This window comes from Trachypithecus francoisi, unplaced genomic scaffold (genome assembly GCF_009764315.1).
Source record: "Trachypithecus francoisi isolate TF-2019V2 unplaced genomic scaffold, Tfra_2.0 Lachesis_group12, whole genome shotgun sequence".
Lineage (NCBI taxonomy): Eukaryota > Metazoa > Chordata > Mammalia > Primates > Cercopithecidae > Trachypithecus > Trachypithecus francoisi.
This window is the reverse complement of record NW_022681457.1, coordinates 46918266-46936356: the sequence shown is the minus strand read 5'-3', so window position 1 is coordinate 46936356 and position 18091 is coordinate 46918266. Positions and strand designations below refer to the sequence as shown.

Here is an 18091-nt window from a genome sequence, read left to right as displayed (position 1 = left end):
GTCACTAGTCATTGGGAGCAGTAATCTCTTCTAATTTTATGCTACTTTGAATTGCTGGTGTAGCTTGATGAGGTTATTCTTCTGTGGGACTTGTATTTTGACATTGATGCTATTAGTATAAACCAAAAAAATTGATATTCTTTTCTGATGTTTATAGGTAATGGTTGATGATAGTGAGAAGACATTTGCCTCCCCGATATATGATATAATTCATGTATTTCTATTTTATTTTATTTTTTAGCTTGTTCGTTTTGGTTTAAGTAACCAGCTGGTGGTTGCTTTCAAAGAAGATAACACTGTTGCTTTTAAGCACTTGTTTTTGAAAGGATATTCTGGTACAGATGAAGATGACTACAGCTGCAGTGTATATACTCAGGAGGATGCCTACGAGAGCATCTTTTTTGCTATTAATCAGGCAAGTGTTTTGTTGTGAATGACCTATACTTTAACAATGTATTGATATGTGGCCTTGTCTTAGGAAACAAACAAAAATTATACATATGTTAAAATATTCTAATGTAAGTTTTGCAGTCTGCCAAAAAATGTTTATTGCTATTTCTCAAGCTACATTTCTTTCTTTTTCTTTTTTCTTTTTTTTTTTTTTGAGACAGAGTCTCCCTCTGTTGCCCAGGCTGGAGTGCACTGCAAGCTCCGCCTCCAGGGTTCATGTCATTCTCCTGCCTCAGCCTCCCGAGTAGCTGGGACTACAGGCACCTGCCATCACGCCCAGCTAAGTTTTTGTATATTTAGTAGAGACGGAGTTTCACCGTGTTGGCCAGGATGGTCTTGATCTCCTGACCTCGTGATCAGCCCGCCTCAGCCTCCCAAAGTGCTGGGATTACAGGCGTGAGCCACCGCACCCGGCTTCTGAAGCTACATTTCTACACAAAAGAGTTTCCTATTTTTACTTTTTAAAAAAGATTTATCTTTTTAATTTATCACTTCATACCTACTGCTTTTGGAAAATTACCCCAGATCAAATAGCAAGAGTAGATTTTTAATCTCAGAAGGCTTGATGAAAGCTTAGTATAAAATCAAAGATTCCAGCCTGGCATGGTGACTCATGCCTGTAATCCCAGCACTCTGGGAGGCTAAAGTGGGTTGATCCTTTGAGTCCAGGAGTTTGAGACCAGTCTGGGCAACATTGTGAAACCCCATCTCTACAGAAATAAATAAATAAATAAATAAATAATAAAATAAATAAACAAACAATCAAGGATTCTGTGGCCTTAATTGTGATGTTTTAGCATTAATAACCCTAGCTGAATCTTAAGAATATGGAACATAAAATAGTTGTATCTAGACAGGTCTGAGAAAGCAGATTTGTAGACTTGAGAAATAATTTAGGAGGCCGGGCGCGGTGGCTCAAGCCTATAATCCCAGCACTTTGGGAGGCCGAGACAGGCAGATCACGAGGTCAGGAGATCGAGACCATCCTGGCTAACATGGTGAAACCCCGTCTCTACTAAAAAAATACAAAAAAACTAGCCGGGCGAGGTGGCGGGCGCCTGTAGTCCCAGCTACTTGGGAGGCTGAGGCAGGAGAATGGCGTGAACCCGAGAGGCGGAGCTTGCAGTGAGCTGAGATCCGGTCACTGCACTCCAGCCTGGGCGACAGAGCAAGACTCCGTCTCAAAAAGAAAAAAAAGAAAAAAAAAATTTAGGAAAGAGAAACTGTTCCTGTTCTTTTCCGTTCATTCAAAAAACATTGAAGTATCTAATATGTAGCAGGTGTTATTCCAGACATTGAGGATGCAGCAGTGAATAAAACAGACAAAATACCTTCCTTTTTAGAGCTTGATTCTAGAAGGAAGAGTTAGACAAAAAGAAGTGAAATGTATAGTATCAAATGCTGGCTCCCTGAGAACACCACACAAAAAACATGTTGATGAGCAAAGCTGAGCTTATTACTTAGAGTGGTAAGGGAGATGCTGTATTGATCAGATGCCATATTGCCTTTGGTAAGGAGGGAGTTCTTTAATGTGAGGGGAGCTTGATTAGAATTAGGTAAGGATGATGATATAATAATTTAGGACTGATGAACATGGCAAGGTGAGGATTGGGGAGGCAGTTTCAAAGAATCTTGGAGTTGTTTTCAGACAAAATCTTCCAATTGATATCTATTTCAATGAGTTTTTTGGATGTTCCTAAAATAATACAGGGACTTTTATGGTCCAGGGCAAAAATTTTCAAAAATAGTAAAGTCATATTAATGAAGATAGAGCTAGTAAATCCCTATTAGTGCAGATAGCCAACAGTAAAGCCATGTTAATGTAAGCTCAGGTAAGCTAATGTTGGTTCATGTTAGTCATTGATGTAAGCTGTGGAGTGTGGATGGCTCATGTCCTCAGTAGATGTTAGAAAGTAATAACTGCTAAGGAGTAAAGCAGGGAAGGAGATGTGAAGTGCCTGGGTGTGGTGATAGATGTTTGTGATTTTCTTTCTATTTTTTACTGCATTTATTTTATTTTTATTTGACAGGGCATAATTGTACCCAGTATATAGTTATGGGTTACAATGTAATGTTTTGATGTATGTTTGCAATTTTCCTTGGCTTAGGGAGGGAAGGCCTCATTGAGGTGTGGAATTGAGAGCTGAAGGAGTGAGTAAACCCAGCGGCTATGTACATGGGTCTCCAGGCAGAGGGAACAGCAAAGGCCAGAGGCAAAAATAGGTGTGTGAGCTCCAGGAAGTGCCTGGAGGCCAGTTCAGCTTTGCGGGGGTGGGGGTGGGGTGGGGGTGGGGTGGGGGGAGAGCCAAGGAACTGGAGTAGGAGATGAGGTCCTAGAGATAAGGCAGGACCTTGGCTTTGGCTGAGTGAGGTGGGAGCTGTCCATCACCATGTTTAGTTTCGAGTTCTGTGAGGCAATGTCTTGCTGAACAACCTGAGAAGATTTCTTTGTAGTATTTTAAATCGGGAAGTTCTATTGAGGGACATGATGTAAACAATACAAAGTAACTAAAAGTACATTCTATATGCTATAACCTCTGATCAAAGTTTTAAAAGGTCATATGTGGTTTTTATTTGACTATTTTTTAATAGTATCATCAGCTAAAGGACATTACCCTGGGGACCCTTGGTTATGGAGAAAATGAAGACAATAGAATTGGCTTAAAAGTCTGTAAGCAGCATTACAAGAAAGGGACCATGTTTCCTTCTAATGAGACACTGAATATTGACAACGACATTGAGCTCGGTAATGCAGTGATAATTTCATGATGTGCCTTTATCGTCTTCTGGTAAGAGCAAAAATGCCCTCATGTGCTAGCAACCCAGATGGAACAACTTTGCTTTAGTGACAGCTAACCTGTCAGGGGCTGACACTCCAACATTGGCCCGCAGAGGGGCTTTGGCTCAGGAAACTGTGGGGTTGTGGCGATGGGACGGGGACAGCATTTGTGGATCTATTTAGAGCAACTCAAAAGATAGTTGGTTTTGGGGTATATTCACAGGTCCTGTTTTTTGGGTTTTTTCCCCTATGAGGGGATGATTAGGCTTTTTGAAAAAATGGTCTGTGTGTGTTAAATGAAATAATATATGTAAAGATGCTTTGTACACTTGTTTTTGTAATTTGTAAAATATAGAAATGCTCTTCAAAGGTGAATTGTGATTAGTAACTCATTTTCTGTCTTAGGAGATCCCTTGGCAACAAGTTAATGGCTAATGAAGTCGAATTGTTTTGTGCTATTTTGTTAAGCATTTAAGAGCATACTGTATGTAAATGCGAGGTGTTTGGCTTGAGACTTTTTGTTTTTTAAAATATTGTTTTATTATTGTATTGTTTTGTTATTCACTCAACAAACCTCTGGTGTGTAGTCATCATGTCCAGAGCACTCAGTTTTATGTGCTGGGGTTGCAAAGATTAATCAGTTGTGGCTCCTCAAGTACTAACAGTTCAGGAGTAGGGATTCTACAACAGTTTAAATTTAGAATGCTTTTATTAAAATTAGAGCTTCACATTGATGAGTTCATTTGATCGTACTTCCTATAATCTGATCTTAAGGTGCCTTGATGACACAACAGGAGAATACCCTATAAGACAGAGGTTTTAATTGTTTCTATAGGCTGCTCGCTCAGAATCTCTTCGTGAGTAAATGTGTCATGTGCTCTTGACTCTGAAAGAACCAGCCCATAAGCCAGCACATGTGGTATCTGGCTCACACGGTGCTTTCAGAGACCATCTAGAGGAGAGTACCTGGTTCTGTAGCTGGCAACGTTGAAAGGTCACACGTCACTTGTCTTATCTCCCTGGAAGCTTCTGCTAACCTGAGATCTATTTGGTAGTCCACCTACAGGGGCTAACCCTGTTTTAATCTTTTACCTGGGTGGTCAGCTATGCTCTTCCCTGTAGGTGATTCCAGTAACTGTGACAGGAGGACTTGTCCTGTTACCCTCTGTTTCAAGTAAGCCATCTGTCCCTTGTCCTTTTAAAAATATGTGACTCTAATTGGATGTACCATACAGTGGTTTCCCAGTGATTCATATACTGTTTTTCTCAATTGATTTTTCTTGGAAAATTGATGAAAGAAATGTGGCCAAAGTCATATCAGTGGTAGATAGCACTGGCAATGCTGGAAAGCAGGATTTATTTCCTGCCCATTGGGCAGTCTTTCCCTTGTTCATTTCATTTCTCTCAGAATATGGACTGTGTTTAACTAAATGGACAGAGGTTGGTTATTAATGAGTTTATTTTAACAGAGATTGCTTAAATATGTTAATTGTATTCTTTGACTTATTAAATATAGCTTGTCAAAGAGAATCTTCTGACATACCCAAAAGGTATAATGAAGATTCTTCAAATATGTGATACTAGGTTTTAGGCCCTCTTTCCTTGGATACATTGAAGGAAGCCTGCAGATACAAATAAGATTGAGTTTGACTTCATTCATTTGGCACTATAGTTGATGTAGGTGAATTAGCAGAAGCTGTTCCAGATTAACTACTCATGAATTTTGCACTATCTTTACTATTATGGGAATCATCCTTCAGTGTTCTAAACACAGATATTTGCCTACACGCCCAGCTTTCCTGGCGGGCTTATATTTAGCTGCACAGATGATTGTATAGATCAAGATTAGTGTTTCCCTTAATTTATGCTAATGGGCATATCCTTCCTGGTTCTGTCTGGAGAACTACAGCTTTCCAGGTCAGCCTCATTGGGAGGACTGTTATGAATCCCGTCAAAAAATGTTTGGCCGGGCGCAGTGGCTCACACCCTTAATCCCAGCACTTTGGGAGGCCAAGGTGGGCGGATTACCTGAGGTCGGGAGTTCGAGACCAGCCTGACCAACATGGAGAAACCCCCATCTCTACTAAAATTACAAAATTATCCAGGCGTGGTGGCACATGCCTGTAATCCCAGCTACTCGGGAGGCTGAGGCAGGAGAATTGCTGGAACCCAGGAGGCAGAGGCTGCGGTGAGCCAAGATTGCACCATTGCACTCCAGCCTGGGCAACAAGAGCGAAATTCCTTCTTGAAAAAAAATAACATTTGAGTAACTAACTTTTTAATATAGTGTTTCATTTTCTGTAATACAATTTTTGAGTGTCTTATATTCTTTTCCGCATGTTCTTAGCATGAGACATTATGACCATTTCATCATTTTTCCTGCTCTTTTAAGAACAGCAGGAATCTACCCTCCCCCTGAAAGGATTATTTGGCTGGAGTATTCTGTGAGATTCATATTCATTTGAGTTATGAGGCTGTTACTGTAGATATCAGTTTATTCTGCTTGAAGTTTGATGTTTTATTTAGGGCTTTTGCTATCTTGAAAAAACAAAACAAAACAAACAAACTCAGTTTTGTTGCTACCATGTGCTTGGTGGCCTCGGTAGCAATGGCTATAAGTGGAAAGTCAGCCAGACTTCAGAGAGTTCTGAATGAGTATTTAAACAAAGTGTAACCCTATAATTACAAAATCACACAAAATTTGAACAACCAAACAGACTTTTATAAGGCAAATTTTACAAATAGTGTAAAATTAACTAACAGAATTCTGTTCAATTTCTGTGAATCTAAGATACCATTTTTTTGAAAGACTCATCCGCTTTAGAGATGCTTAAAAGTAAAAAAAGTTGCATCTTAGAATAAATGAAATACAGGAGAAAAAGGCCTAGGACAGTGTGTGGCACAGAGAGCTCAAACGTGTTTCTTCTTCAGAATATAGTTGTTTACTCAGATCAGTTTAACTTTTTTTTTTTTTTTTTTTTTACTTCACCTTAGAATAAGAATGTTAGAGGTAGGAGGACCTTAAATATCATCATTTTGACCTTTACAGTTGCGGAAACTGATGCTCAGTCAAGGTAAGCAACTAAGTCATGTAATGATTTAGTGACAGTAGGTCTTTCCTACTGAAAACCCAGCAACATGGGCATCAGCTGGGAGTTTATGAGAAATGCAGAATCTCAGGCCATGCCCTAGAGCCACTGAATCCAAAAGTGCTTCTTAGCAGCAAGCTCCCCAAGTGGTTCACACACGTTAAATGTTTGAAGCACTGGTTCAGTGATCTCCAACTAAAGATCTTAGACTTCACATAGACATCTCTTTTTACTGACTTCATCCAATTCTTCACTCTCCATCACCACCTCCTGCCTTCAGTGCCTTCTGGATCCTACTTAGAAATCTTTGTGCATCAATATCACATTACAAAAGCTGTCAGAATGCTTGCCTCTCCTCCCTTCTCAACTGGATCCACTCAATCACCATTAGTCCCCAGCCTCTTCCATCCCTGTGTCCAGCTGATGCTTACTGGCGAAGTGTGCCACATAGAAAGAACACCCTCATCTTCTTGCCATCATGTCTTCAAAGCTTCTTGCATAACTTCCTTCCACTTATTTTCACCCTTGTGTTACAAAGGAGTACAGAGGTGAGGCCACAGTTAAAACCCTCACCAGAGCAGCAGGACCCACTCCTTTCAGTTTCCGAGGACTTGTGCCCTTTCTCTAGAAAGGTGTACCCAAATTTGCATCTCAAATCCAAACTTCCCTGAGCTCCACGCTCCTCATACATCCAACTGACCATCTGACAACTCCGCTGTGTTGCCTAATAAGAATTTCAAAACTGCTGTGTCTAAAACAGAACATTTTAAGCCTCCCCCATCTCCCTACCTACCCTGTGGCCCAGGCTGTTTCTTTCTTAGACTTCCTGATTTTAAAAATGATACCAACATTTTCATATCATACTGTAATAACCTTGGTTATTCAAGCCCTGTACTTGAAGTTGTCAGTTTCCCCATTTTCACTGCCACCATTGTCATCCAAGCCACTACTTGCTTAGATGGTCTCCCTGCTTCTGGTCTTGCCTCTACCAGTCTCTTCCCTGCCCTGCAGAAACTGCAGTGGTAAATCAGGTCATACCTCTTCCAGGCTTACAAATCATTAGTGGCTTCCCGTCCCATTTAGAATAAAATCCACAAGTCCTTGTAGAAACTAGCCTCCTGCCTGCCTCTCCAGACCCCTGTCCTCACATTTCTGTTGTAGCATCCTTGCTGTTTGTTGAGCAAGCCAGGCTCTTTCTTGCTTGGAGGCCTTAGTGCTTGATTTTTTTTTTTTTTTTCCTATTTGGTTCTATGCAGAGCTGGTTCTTTTTCCTTTTAGGAAAAAGGTTTCAGTTCAAACATCTTTTGCACCTTTAAAGTCATTCCCTAACTATCTTTCCTAAGGTGGACTCTCCCTCTGTATTAGTCTGTTCTCATGCTGCTAATAAAGACATACCCAAGACTGGGTAATTTATAAAGGAAAGAGGTTCAATTGACTCACAGTTCTGCAGGGCTTGGGAGGCCTCAGGAAACTTACAATCATGGTGGAAGGGGAAGCAAACACATCCTTCTTCACATGGTGGCAGGAGGGAGAAGTGCAGAGCAAAGTGAGGAAAGCCTCTTATAAAACCATCAGATCTCATAAGAACTCACCCATTATCACAACAGCAGCAGCATGGGGGTAACTGCCCCCATGATTCAATTACCTCCTACTGGGTCCCCCCCACGACATGTGGGGATTATGGGAACTACAATTCAAGATGAGATTTGGTTGGGGACACAGCCAAACCATATCACCCTCTTAGTTATTCTTGTTCACTTTATATTCAAAGTACTTCTCACACTGTGAAATTATCTTGTATATATTTTTGCTTATTGTTATTTCCCCCACTAGAATGTGAGCTCCATGAAGGTGGTGACTGTGTCTGTCTTGTTCATTGCTTTAGCTTCAGTGCCTAGCACAGTGCCTGGCTTTCAGCAAATATTTACCGAATAAACGAATGAGTTGAGTACGGAGCCTTGGTCTTTGATGTTCTTCTAAAATTTGTGCTCAGAGGTCAACCTCCTCAGTGCACTGGTAGAGCTCAGGCTCTAGAATCAAGCACAAGTAGATTTAACTTTTGGATAGCGAGTAGCTACCTGTATGACCTTGAGGAAGTTTCTTGGCCTCTCTGGACCTTGGTTTGTTCATTTGTGAAATGGCAGTAATAGTGCCTATCACACAAGATTGCTTTGAAGATTAAATGGGATGATGCATTAATTGAGATAACATATAAAGTACAGCACAGTGTCTGGTATGGAGTTAAGTGCCCAATATGTTTTTGTTATTTCTGTCATCAGTCTTTTCCTGCCTAAAAACAAGTTTCTTTTGACCAACTGCCCTCACTGTACTCATTAAGGTCTAGTCAGGAAAACCAACATTGAATTGTTTTCTGACACTAATACTCCATCTGCCAAACACAGGGAGACACATTGTCTGCAAATGTCTTTTAAAAATATTATGTCTATTGAGTTGTCTGTTCAGCTCTGGGCCCTGTTTTGGGCTCAGGACATCTAATTTTCAGTGAACATAAGTGTATCCCGTGTATCAGGACATATTTTGAGTGCCAGCTAGATGCTAGGCAGTGGGCGTTTAGCAAGGTGCAACAAAGTTGTGCTCTTGATCTCAAAGACCTTATACTCTAGTTGGAAGGATAAATAGGCAAATGAAGAGTTACAGTTGTGGAATAACACTTTTAAAGAATCAGCCAGTGAGTTTTCCAAGATTCATGGACACCTGCTAGGTGCCAGGCACTGCACAAGGCCCCGACTTTTCCATTTCAAAGTCAGCATGGAAGGGGCAGCAACAGCCTGGGCGAGGGTCACCCGTGCTGGTTTCATACCAATTCTGTCACTAGGTTTCTGTGGCCTTGAAAGGTGCTTGTCTTTAGAGCTTCTTGTTTCCTGCTCTGTAAAACAAGGGTGTTAGCCTACACAATAATGAGACTAATTTTTATGTGAGGGTCTTGGAATCATTCTTCTATCATTTACAGCTCGTAATTTGTTTTTACTTGAACACAACCTGTGTTCTTTTTCTTTCTCTTTATTTTTTTTACTTTGAAAAAGTGCCAGACTTACCAGAAAATTTTGGAGATGGAGTTTTGCTCTTGTCGCCCAGGCTGGAGTGCAGTGGTGTGATCTTGGCTCACTGTAACCTCCGCCTCCCAGGTTCAAGCAGTTCTCCTGCCTCAGCCTCTTGAGTAGCTGGGATTACAGGCGCCCACCACCATGCCTGGCTAATTTCTGTATGTTTAGAGAGACAGAATTTCACCATGTTGGTCAGACTAGTCTCGAACTCCTAACCTCATGATTTGCCCACCCTGGCCTCCCAAAGAGCTGGGATTACCGGCGTGAGCCACCGCGCCTGGCCAGTACTAACATTTTATCACATTTGCTTGATCATTCTTTCTATGCATAAATATTTCTCCTGGAGGTGCAGACATGCTGTTCCTTTGCCCCTAAATACTTCAGTGTGCATTTTCCCAAAAACAGAACATTCTCCTGCACAACCACTATACAGTCCTCAAAATAATGAGTTAACATTGGTACAATACTGTAATCTGTAAACCCTATTCACATTTCATAAATTTTCCTAATGTTCTTTATCATAAAATGAAAACTGCACTCAACTCCAGGATCCTATTCAGGATAACATCTGCCATTTAGTTGTCACGTCAAGTCTTTTTAGTCTAACGTTTCTTGGATTTTATTTGTTTAACTTTTATGATATTGATACATTTAAAGAGTAGAATGTCTCTCACATTGGGTTTTTCTGTTTCTTCATGACTAGATTGGGGTTATACATTTTTTGGCAGGAATACCACACAAGTGATGTCATATGCTTCTCCGTTCATTGTATCAGGAGGTACATGTCTGTTTATCCCACTATTGTGATGTAACTTTGATCACTTGGTTAGTGTGGTGCCTGCCAGGTTCTCCACTGTGAGGTTACTATCATTTTTCCTGAATAACTGGAAAGTATTTTCTAGGGAGATACTTTGAAACTCCCTAAGTAACCTGCTTCTTGTCACACTTTTGCCCACTAGTTTTAGCACCCAATTCCTGCCTGAAACAACCATTTCTTGTTTTTTCATTGCCCTAGATTGTGTTCACTTAGACCTTCAGGACCTCTCCAAGGACCCTCCGGACTGGAAGAACTCATCATTCTTCAGACTGGAATTTTACCGGCAAATACATTTTAAAGTGTTATTCCCCAAGAGATGAGGGTGGGAGAAGGATAATAGTATAGTAAGATTATGACAATTTATACCTTTCAATATATTTTATTCAGGCTCTTACAGGTTGAAATCTCCTTTCATCTTAAAGGCATTGACCTACAAACAATTCATTCCCGTGAGTTACCAGACTGTTATGTCTTTCAGAATACGGCAAGTATCTTTGTTTTACTATCCACTTCCTTTTATTTTTCCCTACACTTTTTGTTGATGCAGGGTATAAAACACAGCAGCCTACAGATGTGTTAAATACAGTCATGTTTAAAACAGATGTAGTGATACAATATGGTACTTTTTTTTTTTTTTTGGAGACATAGTCTCGCTGTGTCACACAGGCTGGAGTGCAGTGGCGAGATCTCAGCTCACTACAATCTCTGCCTTCCAGATTCAAACAGTTCTCATGCCTCAGCCTCCCGAGTAGGTGGGATTACAAGCATGTGCCACCACACCTGGGTAACTTTTTCATGTTTTTATTAATAGTAAAGACAGGACAGAGTTTTGCCACACTGGCCAGGCTGGTTTCGAACTCCTGGCCTCAAGTGATCTGCCCGCCTAGGCCTCCCAAAATGCTAGGATTACAGGCATGAGCCACCATGCCCAGCCTCATTATGGTATTGTTGATCCAGAGACCATTACTTCTGAAGATGAAGCAAACCCTTTTCAACTTTTAAAAACTAAGTTTCTACACTGAAAAGAAGAGCTTAAACAATTGGCTTTGACTTTCTACTCTCCTAATACATTTTTAAAATTGTTTATGCCGGGTGCAGTGGCTCATGCCTGTAATCCCAGCACTTTGGGAGGCCGAGACAGGCGGATCACGAGGTCAGGAGATCAAGACCAGCCTGGCTAACACGGTGAAACCCCATCTCTACTAAAAATACAAAAAAATTAGCCGGGCATGGTGGTGGGCGCCTGTAGTCCCAGCTACTAGGGAGGCTGAGGCCGGAGAATGGCGTTATCCCAGGATGCGGAACTTGCAGTGAGCTGAGATCGCGCCACTGCACTCCGGCCTGGGCGACAGAGCCAGACTCCGTCTCAAAAAAAAGAAAAAAAAAAATTGTTTATGAAGGTGTTTTAAATGTCTATAGTGCTCTTCCCAGCTTTAGAGGAAGATCTTTGCAAATGTTGTAGCAAATGTTTTCAAACCTCGAGGCATAAACTGCTCCACTGATGGGAAGACCAGTCTGCAAAGTAGCAGTTGTTTCTCTTTTTATTTTGGGAGGGGGCATGTATGTATAGTAGAAGAGATGGTGCACTTTTATGGGGAAGTAAGCTGCCTTCTCATTTTCATAGACTTACTTTCTCTGTCCTTCTCTCCTTACTTCTTTTTCTCCCTCCCTCCCTTTCCTGTTCCTTAAGGGACTAAACTGAATGCCTAGCTGAAAGTTGTATATACTGTCCTTTAGCAATTCAGAAGAGTATTTCATTCAACTATCAATAAATACTTAATGAGTCCTTACTATGCACCAGGCATTTTGCTACGCCCTAGAGGCACAGTGGCCCTCAGGAAAGCTTACAGCCTAGTGGGGGAAACAGAAAAACAAGTAAATGAAATAAAAGTAACTACTGGCCGGGCGCGGTGGCTCAAGCCTGTAATCCCAGCACTTTGGGAGGCCGAGACGGGCGGATCACGAGGTCAGGAGATCGAGACCATCCTGGCTAACACGGTGAAACCCCGTCTCTACTAAAAAAATACAAAAAACTAGCCGGGCGAGATGGCGGGCGCCTGTAGTCCCAGCTACTCGGGAGGCTGAGGCGAGAGAATGGCGTAAACCCGGGAGGCGGAGCTTGCAGTGAGCTGAGATCCGGCCACTGCACTCCAGCCTGGGCGACAGAGCGAGACTCCGTCTCAAAAAAAAAAAAAAAAAAAAAAAAAAAAAAAAAAAAGTAACTACTGACTGTGATATGTGGTAAGGAAGAATGTCTCCAGCTGCAAGCTCTCTGGGGTGGGTGGGCCAGAGGAGCACTGGGAGCATCTGCAGGGATGAGGGAAAGGCAGGAGGGGAGCATGGAGTTTGGTCTGCAAGGATGAGGTCATTGATGACTTTGTCATGATATGGTCAGAAGTGTGGGTTTAAAAATACTGGCTTTTCATTTTTATTTTGTTCTTTGGACTTCTATCTGCTTTGAGAAAAGCATTTTAGGGGCTCTCCTGGAGGAAACAGAGACCTTGAGTGCCAGTGCTAGTGAGGGTTTAGTCATAACTTACAGGTATAGAAATGAAGATGGTATGGTTTAATTCTCAAACCTCTGGTTTGAGTGTGTGATCTTCTTGGGCAGACTTGGCTTGTGTTCAGAGACAGGCAGGTGCATGTGGATTTGATCACCTACATATCCACTCTCCAAGCTCTGCCAGTGAACTTTTTGGTTTTCTTAATGTGTTCACCCTAATAAGTACTTGGCATATATCACTTATAAACTGTAAATGATTTAAATGATTGATTTAAATTTCATAAGGTAGAAGATTGAGGGCATTTGGACATCTTAAGTTCAGCCTGCAGTCTTGGAGCAATCTTTGTTCTTTCTAAAAGCATTGTATGTAGCTCTTGAAACAAATAGAAACATAATTTCTAGCCTAACAAAAACTAGAATTTCATACCCAAAGAACTAAATTGAAGGAAATGCTTTTAAATTCAATTCAGAATAATAAATTAGAACATTGTGTTCTTTCAAAGATTAGTTAATTTTGATTTTTATTCCTAGGACTGTTTGTCTGTTTTGCTCTAGGATTTCTCTGAACCAGATATCTGATATCCTGTATTTAGTAAAACTTCACATATTAGCCCTTTCAATCGTATTTGTTTCATTAATAACAGAAAGTTGTGAAGAAATCCTGTGATGTGATGATTTTCGTTGGTATAATTCTCTTTGTTGCCTTAATTTATGTCTTTATTGTGAGTTCCTTAGCCTCTAATTGTACTTGTGTTTGTTTTTTACAATTTTGACTTAAAACCTTTGTCCTAGAGGACTGACAGATTTATATAGCACCATTCCAATACTGGGGTATTCTGAATTTGATTATAAACTTACCTGTACTATTGAGTTTTATGCTTTCACATGTTTTCATGATCATAATTATTGTTTGTTTCCAGTTTTAGTGCTCCCTCAAGCATTTCTTGAAAGGCTGGTCTAGTGGTGAAAATTCCCTCAACTTTTGCTTGTCTGGGGAGGTCTTTATTTCTTCTTCACTTCTGAAGGATGGCTTTGCTGGATATAGTATTCTTGACTGACAGGTTTTTTTTTTTTTTTTTTTTTTTCTTAAACCCTTTGAATATATCATGTCATTCTCTCCTGGCCTGATGCTTTTCTCTTGGAGCTTTTTTTTTTTTTTTTTTTTTTTTTTTTGAGACAGAGTCTCGCTCTGCCACCCAGGCTGGAGTGCAGTGGCACCATCTCCGCTCACTGCAAGCTCTGCCTCCTGGGTTCACGCTATTCTCCTGCCTCAGCCTCCCGAGTAGCTGGGACTACAGGCCCACCACCATGCCCGGCTAATTTGTTTGTATTTTTAGTAGAGACCACCATGTTGGCCAGGATGGCCTCCATCTCCTGACCTCGTGATCTGCCCGCCTCGGCCTCCCAAAGTGCTGGAATTACAGGCATGAGCCACCACGCCCAGCCTACTTGCAGCTTTTAGAATTGTCTCTGTCTTTGACTTTTGACAGATTGATTATAATGGGCCTTGGAGAGAATCTTTTTGGGGTGAATCTAATTGGGGATCTTTGAGCTTCCTAGATCTGGATGTTCATATCTCTCCCAAGATTTGAGAAGTTTTCAGCTGGGTTATTTGAAAAGACCCGTCTTCAAGTTCAGAAATTCTTTTTATTTTATTTATTTATTTGTTCTGAGACAGAGTCTCAATCTATTGCCCAGGCTGAAGTGCAGTGGTGTGATCTCAGCTCACTGCAACCCCCGCCTCCTAGATTCAAGTGATTCTCATGCCTCAACCTCCCCAGTAGCTGGGATTACAGGTGCCTGGAACCGCACCCAGCTAATTTTGTATTTTCTATTAGAGATGCTGTTTCACCATGTTGGCCAGGCTGGTCTCAAACTCCTGACCTCAAATGATCCACCTGCCTTGGCCTTCCAAAGTGCTGGGATTACAGGCTTGGCCACTGCACCCGGCCAGAAATTCATTCTTCTTTGCTCGATGTAGTCTGTTGTTGAAGTTGTCAATTGTAGTTTTTTTATTTCACTCATTAAGTTATTCAGCTCCAAGATTTTTGTTTGGTTCTTCTTTATGCTATGTCTCTCTGTTGAATTTCTCAATCAAATCATAAATTATTTTCCTGGTTTCATTGAATTGCTTGTATTCTCTTATATCTCACTTAGCTTTCTTAAGATCATTATTTTGAATTTTTCAGGCATTTTCTTTGGGTCCTGCTACTTGAGAATTATTATATTCCTTTGGGTGTCCTGTTTTCTTGCCTTTTCATGTTTCTTGTGTCCCTACATTGTTATCTATGCATCTAGTGAAATAGTTGCTTTTTCCAATTTTATGGAATAGCTTTCATAGGGATAGACTTTTTCCTGTAGATGGGCCCTAGAGTGTTGGTTGACTATAGTGCATTGGCTTTGGTTCTGGGCAGACTCAGTAGTGTGGTGTCCATGCAGTTTGTTCAGTTGTGCTCCTTGTCAGTGATGTCTGTGATTGGCTCAGTGGTCTAGGCTGAGGGAGTTTTTAACAGCAATGGCACGGTTTTGCTGGAGGCAGGGATGCCAGATTGGTTGTTGGGCTGGACATGTGCATACATAATAAGCAGCAGGCTGTGTGGCAGGCTCTTCAACTGGGTAGGGACAATTGCTGCCCAGCTGGCTGTCAGGTCAGGTGTGCATGGTTGTGGTGGGCCAGTAGGCTGTGAGGCAGGCTCTTTAGAGATGTGAGGTCACTGCTGAACTGGCTGTCAGGCCTGTTTGGGTGTGGAGAGATAGCCAACTGTGTGGCCCAAGTGTGCACAAGCACAGCACACCAGCCAGCTGTTTGGTAGCTTCCTGCTGCGCAGTTCTGCCTGTTCCCAGGGTCAGGGGCAGGAACAGGTGCTGCATGGATTCAGATGTCAGGGTCTCAGATGTTCCTTCAGGTCTAGGCTCTGGGCAGCCAGGGTCATGGTGTTGCAGGCACCTGTGTAAACATGGTGGAATAATGGCAGGACTTCAGGAATGGAGAGAGACAATGAGTACTGGCCCCCAGGGCAGAACACACTCTGTTCACGATCTGGTCTCTCAATGGTGTCATGCCGTAGCAGCTTAGGTCACAGAAGTGAAGAGTGCGCATGATGTGTGCTTCCACTCTGGGGCAACATGGCTGCATGAACTCCCAGCACCTCTCCAAACTGGATTCAAAGCCTGTGAGGACTGGAGGGCTCTCCTGTAGCAATGACTGCTGGCATTCTGTGGCCGTAATGAGGACCACTGGAGTCTCTAGCCTAACGTTTTCCTATCCAAAGAGATCCCGCTGGCTCTAAGCTAATCCTGGCTGGGGAGACAGTATGGCAGAGGCAGGGTGCCTTGCTCCCCTTCCTATGTTGCTGTCCTGGGCTTTCATGCTCCACAGGATTTTGCTGCTACCCTGGTGCTCTCCAGTGTACTTCTTCAGTGATTTCAGTCAAAATATAGTTGTTTATTCATTATTTTGATCCCTGTGTGTGTGTGTGTGTGTGTGTGTGTGTGTGATGGGGGCGGGTGTGCAGGAAATGAATGTCAAGTAATTCTAGTCAGCCATTTTGCTGGCCTGTGTAATTCTCTTTGGATCAGCACAGTGTTTGGATGCCAGTGATTTTTTTTTTTTTAGGCAGAGTTGATTAACATGTTATACTTTCTTCTATGTTGTAATCTCTCTATACATTTGTGTCTCCAGATTATCTTTGACAATAAAGCTCACAGTGGCAAAATCAAAATCTATTTTGACAGTGATGCCAAAATTGAAGAATGTAAAGACTTGAACATATTTGGATCTAGTAAGTATGCTATATACTTGCCCATGGGGATTATAGATGATTTTTAACACTTTATTTTGGGGCTTGGGTATTTAAATGGTTTGTTTGCGTGGTAATAGGAAGAAAACCACGTCTTGAGCATTATATTCTGTAAAGAATATCCCAAAGCCTTGTATTTTTGTTTAATTCAGCAAATGTTTACTATACACCTCTTAGAAGAAGTAGCATGACTCAGTGGTTAGGAGCTTAGCTCTGGAGCCAGATTGCCTGGGTTTCAGTTCCAGTTCTGTTTACTGTGCCTGTGATCTTGGACAAATTACTTAACCTGTCTCTCTCAGTATCTTTCTATGTAAAATGAGAGTAATAGTATAGGTTGAGCATCCCAAATCGGAAAAATCTGAAATCACAATCCTCTGAAATTTGAGACATTTGAGCACTGACATGACCAAAGCTCAAAGGAAATGCTTATTGGAGCATTTTGGATTCTGAATTTTTGGATTTGAGATGCTCAACCTGTAAGTATAAGGCAAGTATTCCAAAATCAAAAGACATCTGAAATACTTTTGGTCCCAAATCATTCTGAATAGGGCATACTCAGCCTAAACTTACCTTCCAGGATATTGAATATTAAATGAATTAGTATATAAAGCAAAGTACTAAACACAAGAGTTGGCACATATTAATTGCTAGGCATTATGGGAAAAGGAAGAAAATGCCTTAGTGAGGGAGACTGACATGCTTATAAAATCTGTGATGTGTTATGGAGAGAAATAAGGGTATAAACACAAAAAGCATGAGGAGAAAAAAAACAAAGGTTAAGTTTGAGTGGGGCAGAGTGGGAAAAGAAATGATTCTTGGAGAAGATATGCTTTGATCTGAGCCTTGGACAGTGGGGAAGGATCAGGGCCTCCAGAGCCCAGAAAGCAGCTGCTGCAAATGCTGAGTCATTTACTCAGCCATCGCTCAGAAAACATCACTTAATCCACATGTTTAAAATGGCTACTGCTGAGCATGGGGGCTCACACCTGTAATCCCAGCACTTTGGGAGGCCTAGGCGGATGGATCACTTGATGTCAGGAGTTCGAGATCAGCCTAGTCAACATGACAAAACCCTGTCTCTACTAAAAAAACAGAAATTAGCCAGGCATAGTGGCACACGCACCTGTAATCCCAGCTACTTGGGAGGCTAAGGCAGGAGAATTGCTTGAACCTGAGAGGCAGAGGCTGCAGTGAGCCGAGGTCACACCACTGCACTCCAGCCTGGGCAACAGAGTGAGACTTTGTCTCAAAAATAAGTAAAATAAATTTTAAAAAATAAAATAAAATAAAATATAATGGGCTACCTGTGGAACCTGTTCTGTTTGCTCAGTAAAGAATTGGGATGATGTTAATGATGGATGCTCAGTACTTTTTATTTTGCAGATTTTGTTTAAATGACTTTCCTTTTGACCAGGTTATCAGAATGAAAGAAAATGTAAAATACCTGTGGCTCTTGTTTTAGAGTTGTTTTAAATTATATTTGATTTGTGGCCTGCTGCTTTTCAGATGTATGATATGTCCTGATGATTTGAACTTTTGGTTTCAATAATTTCACCGACTGACTTAAGCCTCCGATTATAGTTTTGGT

The 18091-nt window shown here is 41.4% G+C and overlaps 1 protein-coding gene across 7 annotated transcripts in view; it reads left to right on the top strand.

Annotated features, from left to right (window-relative positions):
• MCOLN2 (mucolipin 2) overlaps nucleotides 1-18091 on the top strand; it is a 73882-nt gene that overhangs the window by 36122 nt on the left and 19669 nt on the right. For all 7 annotated transcript variants that reach the window (XM_033225451.1, XM_033225454.1, XM_033225450.1 and 4 more), the window contains exons 3-7: nucleotides 242-415; nucleotides 3043-3196; nucleotides 10399-10483; nucleotides 10588-10684; nucleotides 16386-16485. In XM_033225451.1, the coding sequence (XP_033081342.1) occupies nucleotides 242-415; nucleotides 3043-3196; nucleotides 10399-10483; nucleotides 10588-10684; nucleotides 16386-16485 (610 nt within the window). The remainder of the gene's footprint in view (nucleotides 1-241; nucleotides 416-3042; nucleotides 3197-10398; nucleotides 10484-10587; nucleotides 10685-16385; nucleotides 16486-18091) is intronic.